The 17,802-nt window shown below is 38.0% G+C and overlaps 2 protein-coding genes across 3 annotated transcripts; one reads left to right on the top strand and one right to left on the bottom strand.

The window, feature by feature from the left end:
* Nucleotides 1-1,041: 1,041 nt before the first annotated feature.
* mrs2 (magnesium transporter MRS2) lies at nt 1,042-16,926 on the bottom strand. Its single transcript, XM_038297373.1, has 12 exons — nt 16,193-16,926; nt 13,545-13,609; nt 13,290-13,326; nt 11,782-11,894; nt 5,719-5,880; nt 5,508-5,638; nt 5,303-5,419; nt 5,030-5,099; nt 2,588-2,670; nt 2,285-2,402; nt 2,086-2,199; nt 1,042-1,657 (listed from the first exon to the last, which is right to left on the bottom strand). The coding sequence occupies exons 1-12, from the start codon at nt 16,488-16,490 to the stop codon at nt 1,598-1,600; spliced, it is 1,368 nt and encodes a 455-aa protein (XP_038153301.1). The 5' UTR covers nt 16,491-16,926; the 3' UTR covers nt 1,042-1,597.
* Nucleotides 6,074-11,942, top strand: LOC119791331 (integrin beta-1-like). Of its 2 annotated transcripts, XM_038297374.1 has the most exons (7): nt 6,075-6,227; nt 6,354-6,608; nt 7,704-7,926; nt 7,996-8,125; nt 8,207-8,513; nt 10,417-10,695; nt 11,457-11,942. In XM_038297374.1, the coding sequence occupies exons 2-7, from the start codon at nt 6,355-6,357 to the stop codon at nt 11,620-11,622; spliced, it is 1,359 nt and encodes a 452-aa protein (XP_038153302.1). In that variant the 5' UTR covers nt 6,075-6,227; nt 6,354; the 3' UTR covers nt 11,623-11,942. The 2 variants fall into 2 exon arrangements, with proteins under 2 accessions (XP_038153304.1, XP_038153302.1); XM_038297376.1 differs by lacking the exon at nt 10,417-10,695 and having other exon boundaries at nt 6,074-6,227.
* Nucleotides 16,927-17,802: the final 876 nt, after the last annotated feature.

Raw genomic sequence — 17,802 nt, 5'->3', positions numbered from 1 at the left:
AGATGCATTCAAGTAAATATATGTATATAGGTAAATAAATATTAATATCCTGTATAGCACCTAGATAAATACAAATTACATTTTGCTGCTTTGTATTTGTAAAAGTGTAATGACAATAAAGTTAAATTCTATTCTATTCAAGTCATACATTGGTTCTTAAGGTCTCTCAGTGCAGGGAAAATGTTTTTATCTCTGCTAATAGTTTAAAAGGAGGCAAATATATAACTATAAATGTTCAGGGTAGTTTCAATAGCTTTTCATCCATAATTTCTAAACCATAATCCAAAAAAAAAAAAAAAATGGTTGTATATTGTCTCAGGGTATTATCTTTGATAATAAACTGTGTTTATTAATCGGAACACATTACATCTGAACTAAAACATAGGGTACTCAACTTCAAAGACTGCAAATAAACGAAATAACAAACTAAAATATTACATTTGGTTATCCAAAATCAGCAGTTTTAATATATAGAAATAATTACTGTTATAATGGCATATATTATTGAATATTTTAATCCAAACCATTAAAATAGTGTAGATGAATTTGTTTTTAAATATATTTTTTCAACTTCATGAAATGTCACTGCATGTCCTCCCTGATAATCACACAAATGTAATATTTTTAACATATTAAAATATTTGTTTTATAACTTACTGCAAAGCAACTACTTTTCTTCGTTAACTAACTTTTTTTACAAACATAATCATCCTGACAGGTTAAAATAATAACAATGTAATCAGCTTCCAAAATTACCTGCTATTTAGCCATAAGTAACTTTTGGTCAATACTTTCAATTTTCTAAGGCAAAGTTCAGGTTTAACGTATCTAACGTGATAAAACCTTTTAATCAAAGAGATTTTCATGTTTCCACAGATGTTTTACCATTAGCATACTGGATACGATTAGTGACACATCAAAGTCATCAGCAGCTATAAAGTCTTAAACTACTTCATGTAAATACTCTGCTAATCTTTTTAACTCAGAACAAACTGGTGAGGCTGCTTAGCCACTGTTTTAATCAGAAATGAGGCAAACCAGTTGTTGTACATTAGAACATTTTAATGACACATGTTGGCAATCACTGCACATACCAGATTGTCATCTGATAAAGTCATTCTTTCCAAAGCAGTGAGTGCAGCACTGTAAACACTCTGGTTTAAAATAAAGCTTTTCTTTATGTATAAGCTAGAGGCTGACATTAAACTTTTATCATGTCTACTTAAATTTCATATTAAAATAAATAAAAATGTTTTCTTGAACGAGTCTCTTTTTGAAATACAGCTCCTTTCGTGGTTAGGTTGGTAATCTGTTTCAGGTCCAGCTCTGCCACTCATCTTCTATGGCTTTAACACCAGAAACTCAGAGATATTCTATGTGTCTTTAGTCTAAATAAAATCAGTTATGGAAATATCAATTTGATGATCAAAAATAACCCAATAATAAAGAGTAACATGGACACAACCTCTACTAATACAAGAGAGGGACACAAAGAGACAAGACTCCTGGTATCTTGACTCCCGTTTTAGACGTGGTGATACAATCGTCTTCACAGCTGCAGGCTCTGCTCGCTTTTTTTCTAAGTTGAAACAGGACCTCATCTGACTCCAGGCTTCATATCTGATGGTTTTATGTTTCTTTTCCAAATGGGAGGGATCTGTTTGAGGAATAAAAACATTCATTCCTATGGCATAACAAGATACAAGTCTGCACAGAAACTAATAGGAGTATAAAAAGGAATCTTGCCTGGGATGGAAATAAAGTGTTAAAATTATTCGACACTTTGTCACGGAAGAACCAGATTGCTTCAGTTTTATGTGATAGATCAACACAAAGCTTTTTTCAAATAAAATAACAGCAACTCCCAAATAAAACTAGCCTTCAAAAGTCATTTAATTAGTAACTTTAAATGAGCTTGTGTCAGTCTATTGCATGACATCCCCATGAATTACTCCCAAGATGTGGTCGTGACATAACACAATGTGCAAAACACATTATTCTTATGCATATTCATAAATTCATAAAGCTGAAGGCATTTAAAAACACATAGAATAGAGTGTAGTGTGTGTATTAAATCTGGATTACCAATGGTGGGATTGAAGGTTCTAGATGCCGTCCTAGAAACGATAAGAGGCGTCTCCATATCAGCCCACTGCCCAAAAACATGAAGCCAGTTACCAGCCAGAAAGCACGAGGGTCCTGTGACGGAAAAAGATAGGCCCACACTTACAGGCTGGATTTCAAACAATGTAACATATAAACATTTAACAGCGCAGGGACTTACATCTTCAAATGCTGTGGTTAGATTCATTCCAAAAGCCACCCCGATCAGACCAAACAGGGTCAGAGAGAAGGAACCCATCGTCAGCTGCAGATTCAGACGCATCATCACGTTACGATGGCTACAGCGAGAAAAACAGAAGTATCTTTATATATCTTCAAATATTTTCAACTATTTTTTAGAGTCAAAGAAAAAGAAAAGGAAACAGATTAAGTGCAAAATGAAAATAAAATTAAGTTTTATGTCTCTTTCTTTAGACTTGTGTGCATGTGAAATGTAAAAATAATGTACAATGAAGGTGTGTACCTGTCCAGATTGATAAATATGACACTCTCTGAGTCGTCTATCAGTCCCTTTAGCTCTCTAGCCTTGTTGCCAAGCTCCTCAGCCTGCGTGAAGAGGGAAGATCATTAGAGTTCCTGCTTCAGAACACACAACAAATATCTGGTATGACCTAAAAAATAAATTTAGGTTAATAAAAAGCAAAACAGAAGAGCTTAACTGCTTTCTGGAAGTTATGAAGGTCCTGAGAACTGTTAGTGTCATGATTCGGCGCTGGACCGAATGGGATACCAGCTGGGTGTTCAACAGCTTGCTATTATCTAACTGGGATCTGTAATCTTTCTTTAGCACCAACCATTGTGCCTCCTTGAAATCCACTGCTGCTTTCCCAGAGCAAAAGCATACAAAAACTGCTTTACTCAAGAGCGTTGAAAGAATGGCACTGCAAACGTGGACAGAATTTTTGTTACCCCTCATTTAAGAACGAAAAACCATGATGGTCACATGCATAACTTGAATCTAAGAAAAAGTAATAATATATATTTTTAAATTGTATGAAAATCTACAACTGAAAATAAACTAATGAAAGAGGCCTTCACAAAAACAATGGTACCCTAACTTTATATTTTGCACACAACCTTGAGTCTATCAATGCAATCAAGCATTTTCTGTAGCTGTCAGTGAGACTTCTGCTCCTTTCAGCATGTATTTTCACTTCTCATGAGCAAACTGCTCCAGTTGTCTCTGGTTTGAAGGGTCCCTTTCCCAGACGCCATGTTTCAGCTCCTTCCAAAGATGCTCAGTAGGATTTAGATCAGGGCTCATAGAAGGCTACTTCCGAATAGTCCAATGTTTTCCTCTTAGTCATTCTTGGGTGTTTCTAGCTGTGTGTTTTGGGTCAATATCCTGTTAAAGAACTGCAACTGAAACCAGGCTTCTGACACTGAGCAGCATATTTCTCTCTAGAATCCCTTGATAGTCCTCAGATTTGATTTTACCCTGCAGAGATTCAAGACATCCCATGTCAGATGAAGCACAGCAGCTCCAGAGCATAACAGAGCCTCCACCATGTTTCACATTAGGGACAGTCTTCTTTTCTTGATACATTTTATTTTTCTGTCTGTGAAGATAGAGCTGATGTGCAGTAAAAATTCAAATTCTGTCTCATCTGTTATTGGGATATAGCTTTGTGGATTGCCAACATGTTGTTTGAATTCCGATCAGATGTTTTTGTTTCCAGATATGGTGTCCTCCTTGGTCAGCTCCCATTATGTCCACTTTGGCTCAAACAACGACAGATTAATAAGATATTGTTTAATCAGATATTGATGTTCCTTGTGCTTCAAGTTCACCTTTAAACTCTTTAGAAGTTTTTCTGGGCTCTTTTGTTACCATTTATATAAACCGTCTCTTTGATTCATCATCAATATTCCTCCCGCTGCCACATTCAGAGGGGTAGGCTACAGCATTAGCTAATGAGCTGTGTCAGTCAGGGCTGCTGATGCTAGCTACCTTTAGACACATTAGGCAAACCTGTGGCAAGCCAAACAATGGAAAGAAGGAGAGGATGATGAGAAAAAGAGGAGAGAAAGTGTGGACTGCTGGAAAAAACTGCGGTGAACTGGTGAAAGAAATGAAATGGCATGCTTAAAGGTGACCCTGCACATTCTGAGGATGTTTGACTCAACCTACTGCTGTGAAGCAGGATTCTCCACCATGAACAGAATCAAAAATAAATATCCATCCAGGCTCTAAATGAACATCTTGATAGGTGCTTGAGAATGGCTTTGTCTCCAATCAAACCCAGGTTTAAAAGCCTTGCAGGTCAAACTAAAGCTCATTTCTCTCATTAAGCCATAAACAGGAAAGAAAAAAAATGTGTTTTATAAAAAAAAGTTACCGTAGACAGGAAATTTTCTATATACCAAACTGAAAGAATGTTGTTCTCTACTTCAAAAAACAATTTAGATTTTAAAATGGAAAATTTTCAATTTATATATATATATGTATATATATATTTTTTTTTTAAATCAGTGGATGCATAAACACTTCATTTTATTTCAGTGTTAAATTCTGTCTAAAGTAACAGATTATAATTAAAAATGTCTCCAGACCTTAACTGGTTGTTGATTTTCTTTATTCGGACCCTGCTGATTTTTATTTGGTTACCCTGGTCTAAAGGTATGAAATGGACATATTCTTTGGGTGGTGTTCCTCTAAAAATGTTTCTCATATAAAGAAACCCCCAAAGGAATCATTATTAATTTCAATCATCAACTAGGCGGTAGATAGGCTGGCTTCAGTTAACTTCAGTGAGACTTTATACAGCATGTGGATGCAGAGACTATTAATCTTTAGAACATTAAGTGGATTTGATTCTGTTTTTTTAACGCTTATCGATACAGAACATGAATCAATAAAACATTTGCTTAAATATTCCCTTTTTCTGCTGCAAAGAGCCACTACCTGCATGTAGTAATTCTCCAGTAAAAGCTCCATCTCCTCACAGTGGTCGATACCCATACTGCTCTCCTCACTGGGAAGCAGACACACAGACAAGTGTTTATCATTTGGGGGATAAAATCACATTTCAGATTTATTCTTATGCACCTTTCATTTTTCTTTAGCAGGGTAGATACATTTTAAACTTTCTGCCAAAACAACGCCTCAGCTCTATGTAAATCCACAGTCATTGATTTAAGCATTCAGAGATTTGAATAAGATGGCATAGAAACATACAAAACTCTTGGATCTGTCCATTTTGTGAGACACAATTCTTCAATCATCTCGTCCTCATCCAGGATCTTCAGCAAGGAGTCCTTGAAAACTTTGATGTCTGTTTCCAACTCTGACAAGCTGCCAGACAGAAGATAATGAATCAAACCAAAAGATGAAACACCTACGTTTTTTAGTTCCATCATTGCATTGTGATCAAGTACTTTACCTCTTGCTGTTCTGCAGCAGAATATGCAGCTTACTCCTATCAGCAGAAAGGATTTTAGGATCCACGAGGTACTCCAAAGTGTCCATTATGACAGGTTCCAAATCGTTCAGTCGGGTTTGCAATGTGTTAACCTGTTGATGCAGATCCATGAGACGCATGCATAAACACACACTTCCTGTTATCTTAAAACAGAGTCTGAGGCATGTGGAACCTTGTGCTGCAGGATGGCCTCCAGGGCTCTGAACTCAAAGGGCAGAGAGTGTGTCTGCGATGCTAGCTGTGGGGCCAGCTCCAGGACCAGCCACCGTTCCAGACCCAGACCACGAAAATCCAACACCAGAAGAGACTCTGGGGTCACGATGACTTTCAAAGACTACAAAGAGAAAAGTTAAACATGCTCTGTCACCATACAGAAAACAGACACGTATGCATGGTGGGATTTCTGCATGTTATTGTTTGTTGTGAATGTGTTGTATAATGGCAATCAATGCATTTTATAGTATGTCCTTTAAAGAGTCGAGTCCAACCTGTAAATATTTGCAGTGAGCATCCAGATCAATAAAATCTTCAACAGGTCAATGTTCAAAGCAGAGACTCAGAAAACAAAAGCAACAGTGAGAAACGAATTCTGCATTCTGGGTTCCTGATATCTATGCACTACATTCTGCAGAAAAAGATCCTACAGCTCTCATAAAGCAGGAAGAAGTGTCAACAGGCCAGGTAATGTCCCTGTGTTCTTATGTATGGCTAGGTCAGAACAATGCTGATTTATTTCAGTTTTGATAGCTTTCTTGGATCATTTTGTTGCTGAAAGGTCATCAATCCAACCTTCCTCTGTGACTGCAGGATGGCTGTGAAGCTGCTGTTCCTTTGGCTGCTGCTGCTCCTGTTCAGTCTCAGCTGGACTGAAGAGCAGAGGTGTCTGAAATATGCCTCAAGCTGCGACCAGTGCATCATGGCGGGCTCTGAATGTGCTTGGTGTACATCTCCAGGTGTTAGCATTCGTTGTGCAACAACAGAGCACCTGCAGAGCAGTGGCTGTCCCAGAAGCCAGATTTATAACCCTACTGGCAGAGTGTGGGTGCTAAAGAATGTTAGACGGTAAGCATCATAACTTGTGCAGCAAACCTTAGTTTACTAGTTAGTTATGTGACAGCAGCAAATCAGCTCCTTTGTAACTTCCTCTTTGAACATACAACCTGCACTAATCAAATGCTACCTATGTTATCCTGGATTAGTAAAACTAAACATGATGAATGGACACAAAGAACACTGCAAAATTTATTTAAAAATCAGTAGAAATGTCTTAAATTATGTATATACCCGGTATGTCCCTAATTTAAGCAGCTACATAAAGGAATTTGCCGATGGAATAACGTCTTTCCTTAGAATAAAATAATCAAATATGCACCTAAAGTAAGATAATAGAGTTATTATTTTTATTACAAGCATGAACTATCTTATTCCATTGACAAATTGTCTTTGTCTTTCTTAGCTGCACAAATCATAGGAAAACAGACTTGCATATCAAGTGAGATATAAACTAAACATGTCCTGATTGTTTTTATTGGAAAAAATAAATCATCAGAAAAACTCTGAAAGAGCTTTTATAACCCCTACTGCAGATTTGTATAACCTCTATTCACACTACTTTACTATTGTCATTATTACAAAGAGATGCATTTTACTAAGATCTTAAATACCAGTCAGAACTTTGTTCATTTTTTCTTTGAGTAAAAAAGAAAAAAAAAGGATTGAATAGATTCCTTAAAGAAGACCTTTTTTTATTAAATTAAACCAGGTGAAACTTTTCCAGTTGATGGGTTCTAGATAGAGCTGTCCTTTATCATAAATGCTAAATGTTTATATATTTTTGTGCAATTTTAATATAATTACTGCTCTAAGTGGGTTTCTCCATAAGCTAAAGGCATATTTTAGAGTCTCTATATTCCAGTTAACGATTAATTGATCACTAAATTAGTTGACGATTATTCCAAAAATCTTCTGAAGGCCTTTGGTGTGACTCGGTTTTATTTGGGGCTTCAGACTATATGGAAATTGATACACAGGTTGCTCTTTTCAGGTTTATATCGGTTAAACGTTTTTAAAGCATAATTTTCCCTTAAGTAATAATAGTGTGCCCGGTTCCCCCAGGTACGGTACTTATTGAATAATGATTTTTTAATTTTTTTCTAGGGCTGACCAGGACGCTAGGATGCATAATACCAGAGCTGTTTTTCTGGAGCCCCAGGAGGTTTCCGTCTACCTGAGGCCTGGAGTTCCTGAGCTCATTTCTCTCACCATCTCCACAGCACCAGGCCATCCTACACCAGAGCTGATTATGGACCTCAGCAACGCACCAGCTGAAGTTAATGTCACCCTCAGCAACATAGTCACAGATAACCCAAGACACCTACAGGTCAGATAGATAATATATACTTATGTGTAAAGGGTTTTTAAGAGTACTAATAGCCATTTTCTGATGTAGGTGAGTGTGGAAGTCAGCCAGTGTCCCAGTAAGAGTGGAACCTCAAACCAGAACAGAAAAGGACCCTGGTCTATTCTCATAACACCCAGAGGGTTTTCCGAGGGCTTCAAGCTAGAGATATCATTGATGTGTAAGCCTTGAGAGCATCTCTGCTTCTTAACTAGATCTAAAGGGTTCATGTTTCATACTGAATTAAATTTCCTACCTGCAGGTGAGTGTAACTGCACCGGGAACTGTGCTGAAAACAGCCCAGAGTGCAACGGCCACGGGGCTCTGGTCAATGGTTATTGCGAATGCCACACGCCTTATTTTGGAGTCAGCTGCCAGATTAAAGGCGATGCCGTCTCCTACCAAGACGAAGAGCGGTGCCGCTCCAGGCCGAACGAGCCAGTTTGCAGCGGCAGGGGCTCTTGTGTGGAGGGCATCTGTGAGTGCAACAAAAGGGAAAATCCAAAGGAGGCGTACAGTGGACGATATTGCGAGTGCAGCAATTTTAACTGTCCACACCTCAACAACAGGTAGAGTACTCCTGATGAGGATGAAAAATATCCACTTTTACAGTGTGGGATCCTTTTATGGTAACTCCTTATAAATATCTGCAAAAAGCCTCATATCACATAATTATAGCAGCAGCATCTCAAACTAAATAATTATTTAAAATTAGGGCGTAAACAATTAATTGGATTAATTGTAATAATTGTCAACTAGTTTAGTAATTAATTTATCCTTAACTGTATAAAGTATATAGAGTATAAAAACTAAACGATGACTTCAGCTGATAGAGATCCCACTTAAAGCAGTGTAATTATACATGCATTGTAAAAAAAAATATGTAAACATTTTGCATTTAAGATAAAAATCCTTTATTGTCTATCCAGATTTCAAGTGAAAATCTTTTAGCTTCAACTGGTTTAATTTCATAAAAACTCTTCTTAAAGGAACTTTTTGCTATCAGGTTATTAAAAGGAAAAAATAACCGACAGATTAATCAATTTGCAAAACAATCATTAGTTGCAGCCCTATTTAGAAATAAATGTATTTTAAAGGCACACTATGCAACATTTTTCAGTTAATTAATGTGTTCCATAACGTTATGGATGATTAAATGAGTCATTTCAGGTTGAACAAAGGTATTCTTGGCCGCCCTGGTGGTCTGTGGGGGAAATACTGCACTTGCAACTGCAGGAGCACCGACCCGCACCCACAGGCTCAGAAGTCTCGTGAGAGTCAGTCTTGCTTTACGGCAAGAACTGCTACACGCCCCAGTTAAAAGCATGCTCGTTGCTAGCACAGTGGCGATCTTTGTGCAGTTATGCTACGTTCACGCAGCAAAAGATGCAAAATCGCATCTGCTGCTTCATTTTTGCTGCTTGTACCAGTTAGTTCTGACGCGGCTGAAGCAGCTTTGCTGCTCTGGCTGAGTGGTGCAAAAGTGTGTCTGAGGCGCGTTGGGCGGAGCTTCACTATCCTTTCTCTGCCTTGCAGCTATATTTGCTGTGATCAGTGGGAATAAAGTAGTTTTAATATGTGTTTAAGTGAGAAAATACACCTGAAAACGTAATCAGTGCAGTCAGTTCATTCAGATTATTATCCTGCCTTCAATATTTTTTCTGTCGGAGCCGCTCAGACCCCCACATACCAGGGATGCGCCGAAAGTAGGGATCCCTTCATCAGCAGCCTCTGGCCGGGTTGCCTCCTCGCGGTTCACCACGGCAGCTGGTAGGTGTTTTTCATCTAAATAATCCAAACTGCATATTTTGCCGGCAGATTTCTGCATTTTAAGTTAATTTAGGCGTCAATAAACTATTTAAGAGGAGTGATCATAGCCTCTGATCATCAGCGCTGTGTCTCTCTCCCTGCGTCAGATGCTTAGCCCGACGCGCTGCTTCAGCTGCTCAGACGTGCTGCGCCTGCAGCTCAAAACGCGCCGCGGGACCTTTTGCTGCGCCTTGACGCGCATCAACCATTGACTTTGCATGTAAACTCGCTGCTTCTGTCGTGCCAGCTACGTCCAGTGTGAACGCAGCGTTAGTCATTCGCTGCTAAGCTCAAAACAACCGCGCCTGACTTGACGGAGAAACCAGGAGAACAGCTGTGCATATTTACGACAGTGCACTTTTACTTTCGCCCTCTGGGGGGAGCCTCGCTGGAAAATCAACACCGGTTGCATAGTGTACCTTTAAGTAGATTTATTTAAAATTGAAAAGTATCCCATGCAAGAACATAGCTATTGCTATAAAGTGCATTTTCAATCAATTTATTCAAAAACTTTCGGTTGAATTGATTTCAAAGGGATTGTTTGGGCAAACAAAAACGTTCTCAGGTGATTTTTGTATAAAACAACAAATCATTATTTTTAATTTCTTGCCTTTTCCAAACTGATCCCAAACACCCAGCCATTGAAGCCTTTCTGCCTAACAGACTCTGCGGAGGCAACGGGAGGTGTGAATGTGGAAGGTGTCAGTGTGAAAGTGACTGGATCGGTGAGGACTGCAGCTGCTCCATGCAAACCGCTTCGTGTTTGGGGAGGAACCAGATACTGTGCAGTGGGAGAGGGTTATGTGACTGCGGCAAGTGTCAGTGTGATCCTCCGTACAGTGGCCCGACATGTGAGGACTGCCCCGCTTGCCAGGGCTTCTGCCAGGAGCTTGCTGCGTGTGTGGAGTGCAGAGCGTTTGGAACAGGAGCCAACAAAGACACGTGAGAATAGATATTTATCTTAAAACATCTCTATAGTATATGTTTCTTTGGCACTGCTGTATAAACTAGCAGAGACAGTTTTTTTAAAAACAGATGCCAGAGGCGTAGCCAGAAAATGTTAATAAGGGTGGCCAGGCATTAACCAATGTACACTGAGGGGGGGCCAAAAGCTGATAGGGGCCAGAACCTCAGGGTCAATCTACACTGTTCCAACAGGAAAATTAATGAGCAGAACAACCATATTTTCTATACTTTCCCACCTAATTTGCTAACAAATAGAGGAATATATTCAAATATCTGTGCTTTCTGGATAAAATGTATAGTGGATAAAAAAATTTTCAGGTTTGAATTTTGGGGCGAACATCTTTTCCATCATCATCAATACTTACCTACTTTTATCAGTAATTATTGTGCATAAAATTGATATTCACAAATACTAATATCTACATAAATTTATCATTTAATAAGTTTTTATTAAAATAGTTATTTATGATTTCACTGAAGACTCCTAGATGACTTGCAGAGACACAGTTTCTCTTTACACCATAAAACACTCACATTCTGTCACATTTGTTGTCAAGTAATTTTTAATATATGAAAAATTCAAATGTTTTGCTGTTAGAGGCAAATAAATGGTAAAGGTGATCAATGATTGGCTAAGGGTGGCCATGGCCACCCCTGGCCCCCCCTCTATCTCTGTCCCTGATAGATGCTTCATTCTAATAATTTCTAAACTAACTTTGTATCTGTTTTTTCCCCTGTTGTGGCAGCGAGTGTGGACACCTCAATGTGAAAATGGTCCAGACCAAAAATGAGCTGCAGGGAAATCTCTGTAAAATGATGACCTTTGACAGGCTTTGCGTATTCTACTTCTCAAGACTGCCCTCTGGTGGAGAGATAGCTGTGAGTCAAACTAAAGAGTGTTGATCCACCTACTTTCATGATGTTTCTCAAGTTATGAAGGTTTGTACGTCCTGACATTAACATTTATGGTGTAGTAAACCTTTTTTTGGTATTGAGTATCTGAGAAGTAAACAGATAAACATGGATTGAGAAAGAATGTCTAGAAAGGAAAGGACTACGTACAGCCATTCGTATGATGATGCAGTTGTTTCTGGTTGTGAGGCTGGTGCTGTGCTGGAAGCGAAGGTCTCTGGCCTGAAGCTGCAGCTCCTGACAAAGTTCTGTCTTCTTCTTTTCTGTCAAATAAAAACACATTAAAGGAGATATTATTTCAGATACTAGTATTATATATGTTGCATCGTACAAAATGTTTATGCTCCCAAGACTGTTTCATAATTTAACTGCAAATTATATACTTTATTGGAATTGTATGTAAATTAAAAATAACACAAAGTGGAGCAAAAAAAAAGCTTCAATATAAAAAAAAACCTGAATAGGTGCTTTATGCACTTATTTGTAGTCTCTTTTCTATCTAAAAATGATGAATAAAAGACAGTTCCTAACCAAACATCGCCGTCTACTGAAACCACCAGGCTAAGCTAACAAGTCTCTTCATTGTGGAAGAGTTGGAAGAAAAAGGCAAATATTGAAAGAAAGCTAAAAGATTTTCCACAAGTCTCGTGGTGGAAAAGGAAACAAGCAGAAGACAAAGCCCTTTCAAATAAGATAAAGTGAATACACCATCTCCATTGTGAAACATGAGGGTGGCAGCATCATGCAGTGGGAATGCTTTGTTTCAGAAGGGAGAGAAACTGTTCAGAGTTGAAGGCAGCAAAAAGCTTTAGACTGGGATGCCGGGTCGTCTACCGACAGACAATCTGAAACCTTCAGTAAAACAGAATGGATCTAATTATTTTGTTGTTCTATTAATTCAGTCAAAGTCTACACTTATATTCAATTAAAAAACTGTGAAGGCTGCAGCTTTAAGGCATCCATCCATCCATGGAGGAGAATGTGCAAAAAGGCTACTACTGCTATTATTACTAGGGGTAAGTATTAGCAGTGGTGTTAGGTTACGATATGTGTCACGATACAATATTATCACGATATTGCAGTATCACCATATATTGCAATATTTTTCCCCAGCTATCAAAATCAAATGTATAAATAAAAAAGGAAGTGCTGTATATGTTCATAAGATGATATTGATTATTGAGTTGTTCTTGTAACCATGCTGTTTGGGGTTTGATTCAGTCCACGTCTTCCACTGTGACTGACTTAACAGATATGGTGACAGATATGGCGGCGCACAGAAAAAGGGCTCATGGCGCCCTCTGCCAGAGTGGCAGTGCAGAGGTAGTCCATTTTCCCAATTTATCATTGTTTTAGATAAAAATGTTTTGTCATGATATATCGTCAAATCATTTTTTTCCCACACTCCTAATTATTAGGCACTACTTTGTGTTGTTTTATCAAATGAAGACCCAACGTAACAAAATGCAGTTTAAAACATAAAAAAGGAGAAAGTTTAGGATGTAACAACAGTCTTTATTTCTGGGTTCATCAAATATGGAGTATAAATGTGTATAAACATTGATTTGAATAACTTCACTGCTCAGTCCTGATGAAGCACAGCGCAGTTCAATAAGTTACATTAACAGTCTTCGTGGAAGACAATTTCTAACACTTACCAAACGACGTGACATTTCCCTCCTGATCAAACTTCATCTGTCAAATAAACAAAAAATATCATTACTGATATTCAGCGATCAGGATGTCAATAGAGGAACTCTGCTTTTAAATCTATTTCACCAAAGAACACGGAAATCTTCAAGATCTACCATCAGTGTGGTCCAATGAGTGATTCTCAATCATTGTGTGGAGTTTAAAAGCACAACAGAAGCAACAGCTATAATACAAACTGTTCAAAGTGTCGATTATCTCACCACAATGAAGGTTGGAGACACGCTGGACAGAGGAGCATCGGTCGCTCTGCAGCGTGCCACGGACACTGGGGAAGGAAAAGCACAGCTGTGTTATAAAAGACACATCTGCAGCCATAGATGAGCAATAATAAGGTGTGATTGAGGTGCTTTCTTTTAAATCACCTATGCAAAAAAATAAAAAAAATACAGTCTAAACATTTATATGTATGCTTTTTTGTACCATTTCCAATAATTATAAAAAAAAAACACTTCAAATCTCCATCAAAAATTATTTAAAATCAAGAAAAAGTAATAATAAGCAGTGGTTGGGTATATATTATGTAAAATGATTGGTTAACACAGGTTAAAAAGGCTACACATGCGATACAAAACATGGGTGGAAACTGGTGAGGAGGCGAACTGCTGATCCATCACTCAGAAATGATTTGGTGTTTTTGCCTTCGTCTTTGCAGCCCCTATCCCCAGTTAACCTTTTTTTTATTTTTAATAAAACACAAAAAGAATCCTAATCCACTGCTCTGTTTAAAACAGCTTCAGTTCAGTCATCAGAACTTTTAAATATTATTTTCTTAATCAAGGTCCATATCCACAGACTGGCTCTGTAAGCATGCAGATCTATCCATGTTATAAGCACATGATAGATCTGCATGACTGCAGAAAGTCAGTTTGTGGATATGGACCTTGATTCAGAAAAGAGAGTTTTAAGATATTTGGGATTTTCTGTCAACTGTGAGTTGTTTATTAAATTGTCTATTAATTGTCTTGTGATAGACTGCTAATAAGATGCTAAAAATCGAATATAATATTCAGCACTACACTACTTCCTTTATTGTTTTATCTAAATGCCTAGTTGATTCATTGGTCAGAGCCAAAACACTATAAGCAAAACAAAATCTCCTATTCTGGCTCCAACATAATAACTACTGAGGAAGCAGCTGAAAACTAGGTGTAGAGGCGATGATTAACTCTAACAGGGCTTGCATTTGTTTTTGAAAATAAACATAATCAAGACTAGTTATTTAATGTTATAGTTTTTCAAGCCTGTTAGTTTTTCATTTATTCACAATTCCTAATTTATAAAGCAAACACTGCAGAATGAAGCTGGAGAGACATAAAACAAATTAAAAAAAAAACTCAAAAAAACTTTGAAAGACGTACCAGGGTTCCTACAGCATAAGGCAAGTTTACTTCAAGATTTTTCAAGACTTTTTAATGCCACTTAAAAACAAAAATTTAGGACCAACTTTACAATAAACAGAATCAAAACCTGGTAGCGATAAATTTACCCCTAATGTTTATTTTAACATAAACCATTACTGTCTGGCCCGGTAGATATGTTTAAAATTTTTAAAAACTTTCCATAAAGGAAGAAAGCTAAAAACGCACAAATAACAGATATATTTGTATCTAGTGTTGCGCCGATGCCAATTTTTTGGCCCCGATATGATACCTGATATCTGGTTGTGCAGTATTGGACGATACCAATAACATCTGTTTGAAATTGATGTGTGTATGAAGAACTGCATACTACTTGGATGTAAAATAATTTCCATCATGGCTTTATCAAGCTGCTGCCTACCTTTGTAAAGCAGGAAAAAGACTAATACAAAGTGAATCCAGTTTTATTGCCTATCTGGAATGGGTGACAACAATAGTTGAATAAACTTTAGGCTCTCAAAATGGTCGTATTTGTTAGTACTCGCCGATACAGATACCACAGTTTTAGTGCTGGATCGGGGCCCCGTCCGATACTGGTATCGGTGCAACACTATTTCTAACAACTATTGAGCTGAATTCACAAACTTTTTTTGTTCCCTACTCAATCCCTCTACTTTCATCGTCGGCGTACGGCCAAACATTATCGGGAGATTTGGTTCTACTGGCGCTGGGAGATGCTGTGGAGGCGTTGCAGAGACAAGGGTGGAACAGAACGGAGCAATACCTGCTGCTTCTCCATAACTTAATTTTGATGCTTTGAGTTTCACGCCTCACACATGTGTCTCCACTGCCTTGATTCCCATTGTGCTTCATCTACATTCCCTGGCAGTGCTTTTAGCCATGCAGGAAACTCTTAGATGAATAGCCTATTTTCACTTGAATTTAAAACTTCCCCATGTTGTCCAGATAAAAAGTTAGTTGCACATCACCCCAAGGTCCGGCCACAACATCATTTATATCGGTTCCGCTATCAGGACGGTCAAGTATTTTAATGTGTGATGTGGCTTACAAAAATAAAATCCTATTTCTGATGTGGTAACAATTTTAAGACCTATGAAAGACTTATTTAAGACATTTTAATACCAATTAAGGCCTTGATTTTACCTTGAAGAATTCAATGCCTTTTAAGACTGTTTAAGGATCTGCAGGAACCCTGCGTATTCCCATCTATTTATCAAGACTTTTAGGGAATTATTTCTTGGAAATAAAGTATAAGATATAAGCATATATCTTATACTTAAATAAGGCATGCAATAATAATAAATTTAGTAAAGTGACACTAAATAAGTGATATGCTGCTAAGAGTTTAGGTGATCATTGGCAGAGGGGAGATTTATAGATGTTTTTAAACTAATTCCGGCTATTAGACCCTTTATGTGTTACAGGTTCCTGTAATCAAGGTAAATTGAGGTAATCTGTGTAAATCTTACCTGGCCAGGCTGCTCCTCCCTGCAGCAGGATCTCCTTCCTGAGTCCAGCAGAGTGACTCCATCTGTGCAGACCTGCCCTCTGGCACCATGTGGGATTAGAACCAACATCACAGAGTCTTCTGCTGAGCACTGCGAGGTTCAGCTGCTGAGATCCGAGGATGAGGGTTTGATTCTGAACACATTGAGAGGTTAGAGAGCAGAAGGAGCTGAAAACTGGTTTCCCAAAGGATGCCATCCTGGAGGAGTTCATGCAGCTTCCCAGCAGCTGCAGTCTGTGCAGCTTCACACAGACTGACATGCTTTAGATCATACAGGAGAAATCTATTAATGCTGCATTTATTAATTGGTATTAAGTGGTCCAAACTTGTTTGATCTCAAAGCTTCCAGGTAGTAAAAATGAGTTTAAAGTATTGCAATAAGAGCTCAGCAGTGTACATGTACTGGCTCTCCCTCTCAATCTTTCCAAAATGTTTCCTACTTCCGCCTGTGTGTGCTAACTTTTACCACTTACTACCCTGATAAACTAACAGAAACAACAGCAAGATAATGTGGACAGCTCCTGGTAACTATCGGCTCTAATGAGTTAAAAGCTGAGGCTGCTCTACTCCAAAAACAAGCCTCCCTCCATGCTAGCCAGCCGGGGTGATGAGGACAGCAGCAAGAACACGCTCCATAATGCACCGCGGAGACACACTCTCAAAGATCGTCTACGCGGCAGTCAATCACTCTCTACTGTTTTGTTCTTCTTCGTCTTCCTCGTGTGCTTTTTGTTGGGGGCTGACAAGTAACATAACGGTACACTAGCGCCACCAACTGTAATTTGAATGGATTTAAGTTCTTGAATAGAATAGAATAGAATAGAATAGAATAGAATAGAATAGAATAGAATAGAATAGAATAGAATAGAATAGAAAATCATTTTATTGTCCCACAATGTATGCAATTATAGCAAAAGTCGTCACACAAATGTGAACCTTAGAAAAAAGTGTATAAAAATAACATAAAAGTGAAGAGTTAAATGAATAAATAAATAAAAATAAACAAATAAATACTGCACAGTAAAGTGTTTTTATAATATAAACTGTGCACCTGGGGAATAACTAACCAATATAGAGCAGTGGGCATTTCTTACAGTAATGGATATTTGAAAATAGCAACATCAGAGCTGTGAAAAATGACAGCAGCATGTTATTTAACTGACTAAGACAGAAACTGCAAAAATCAGCATGAATGTAACATTTTATTGAGGTTGTTGGGAACAGTTGTGGTTATTAAGTCTTACAGCCGCTGGGATCTATGATAACGCTCCCTGGTGCATTTAGGTTGCAGCAGTCTGTCAATGAAGGAGCTTTCCAGTTCAGTTGTTGCTGAACTGGAGAGCTGGAAACTGTTGTTTTTCCCAAAAATTATTATAATTTGCATCTTATATTAACCTTTTCAATGTTTGAGGTCACAGATCAGATCACTCTGTACTTAGTGCAAGTGAGCTTTTAGAAGACTGTAAGCATGGGCTCTGGTCCTGGCCTGGCCTCTGTTATGGCCCCTGTACTAACATAATACATTTCATGATCATATATTCTGACACAGGAAATGCGACGGTCCTTTTGATC

This window comes from Cyprinodon tularosa, unplaced genomic scaffold (genome assembly GCF_016077235.1).
Source record: "Cyprinodon tularosa strain WSP-4 unplaced genomic scaffold, ASM1607723v1 ctg387, whole genome shotgun sequence".
Taxonomy (NCBI): Eukaryota; Metazoa; Chordata; class Actinopteri; order Cyprinodontiformes; family Cyprinodontidae; genus Cyprinodon; species Cyprinodon tularosa.
This window is presented reverse-complemented; position numbering and strand designations above follow the sequence as displayed.

Coding starts and splice junctions, on each gene's coding strand:
- LOC119791331 (XM_038297374.1), top strand. CDS start 6,355: ATGGCTGTGAAGCTGCTGTTCCTTTGGCTGCTGCTGCTCCTGTTCAGT. Junction 6,609..7,703: donor GTGCTAAAGAATGTTAGACG/GTAAGCATCATA, acceptor ATTTTTTTCTAG/GGCTGACCAGGACGCTAGGA. Junction 10,696..11,456: donor ACAGGAGCCAACAAAGACAC/GTGAGAATAGAT, acceptor TTTTTTCCCCTG/TTGTGGCAGCGAGTGTGGAC.
- mrs2 (XM_038297373.1), bottom strand. CDS start 16,490: ATGTCAGTCTGTGTGAAGCTGCACAGACTGCAGCTGCTGGGAAGCTGC. Junction 13,610..16,192: donor GGGAGGAGCAGCCTGGCCAG/GTAAGATTTACA, acceptor TTCCTTCCCCAG/TGTCCGTGGCACGCTGCAGA. Junction 5,639..5,718: donor AGGCCATCCTGCAGCACAAG/GTTCCACATGCC, acceptor CTGCATCAACAG/GTTAACACATTGCAAACCCG.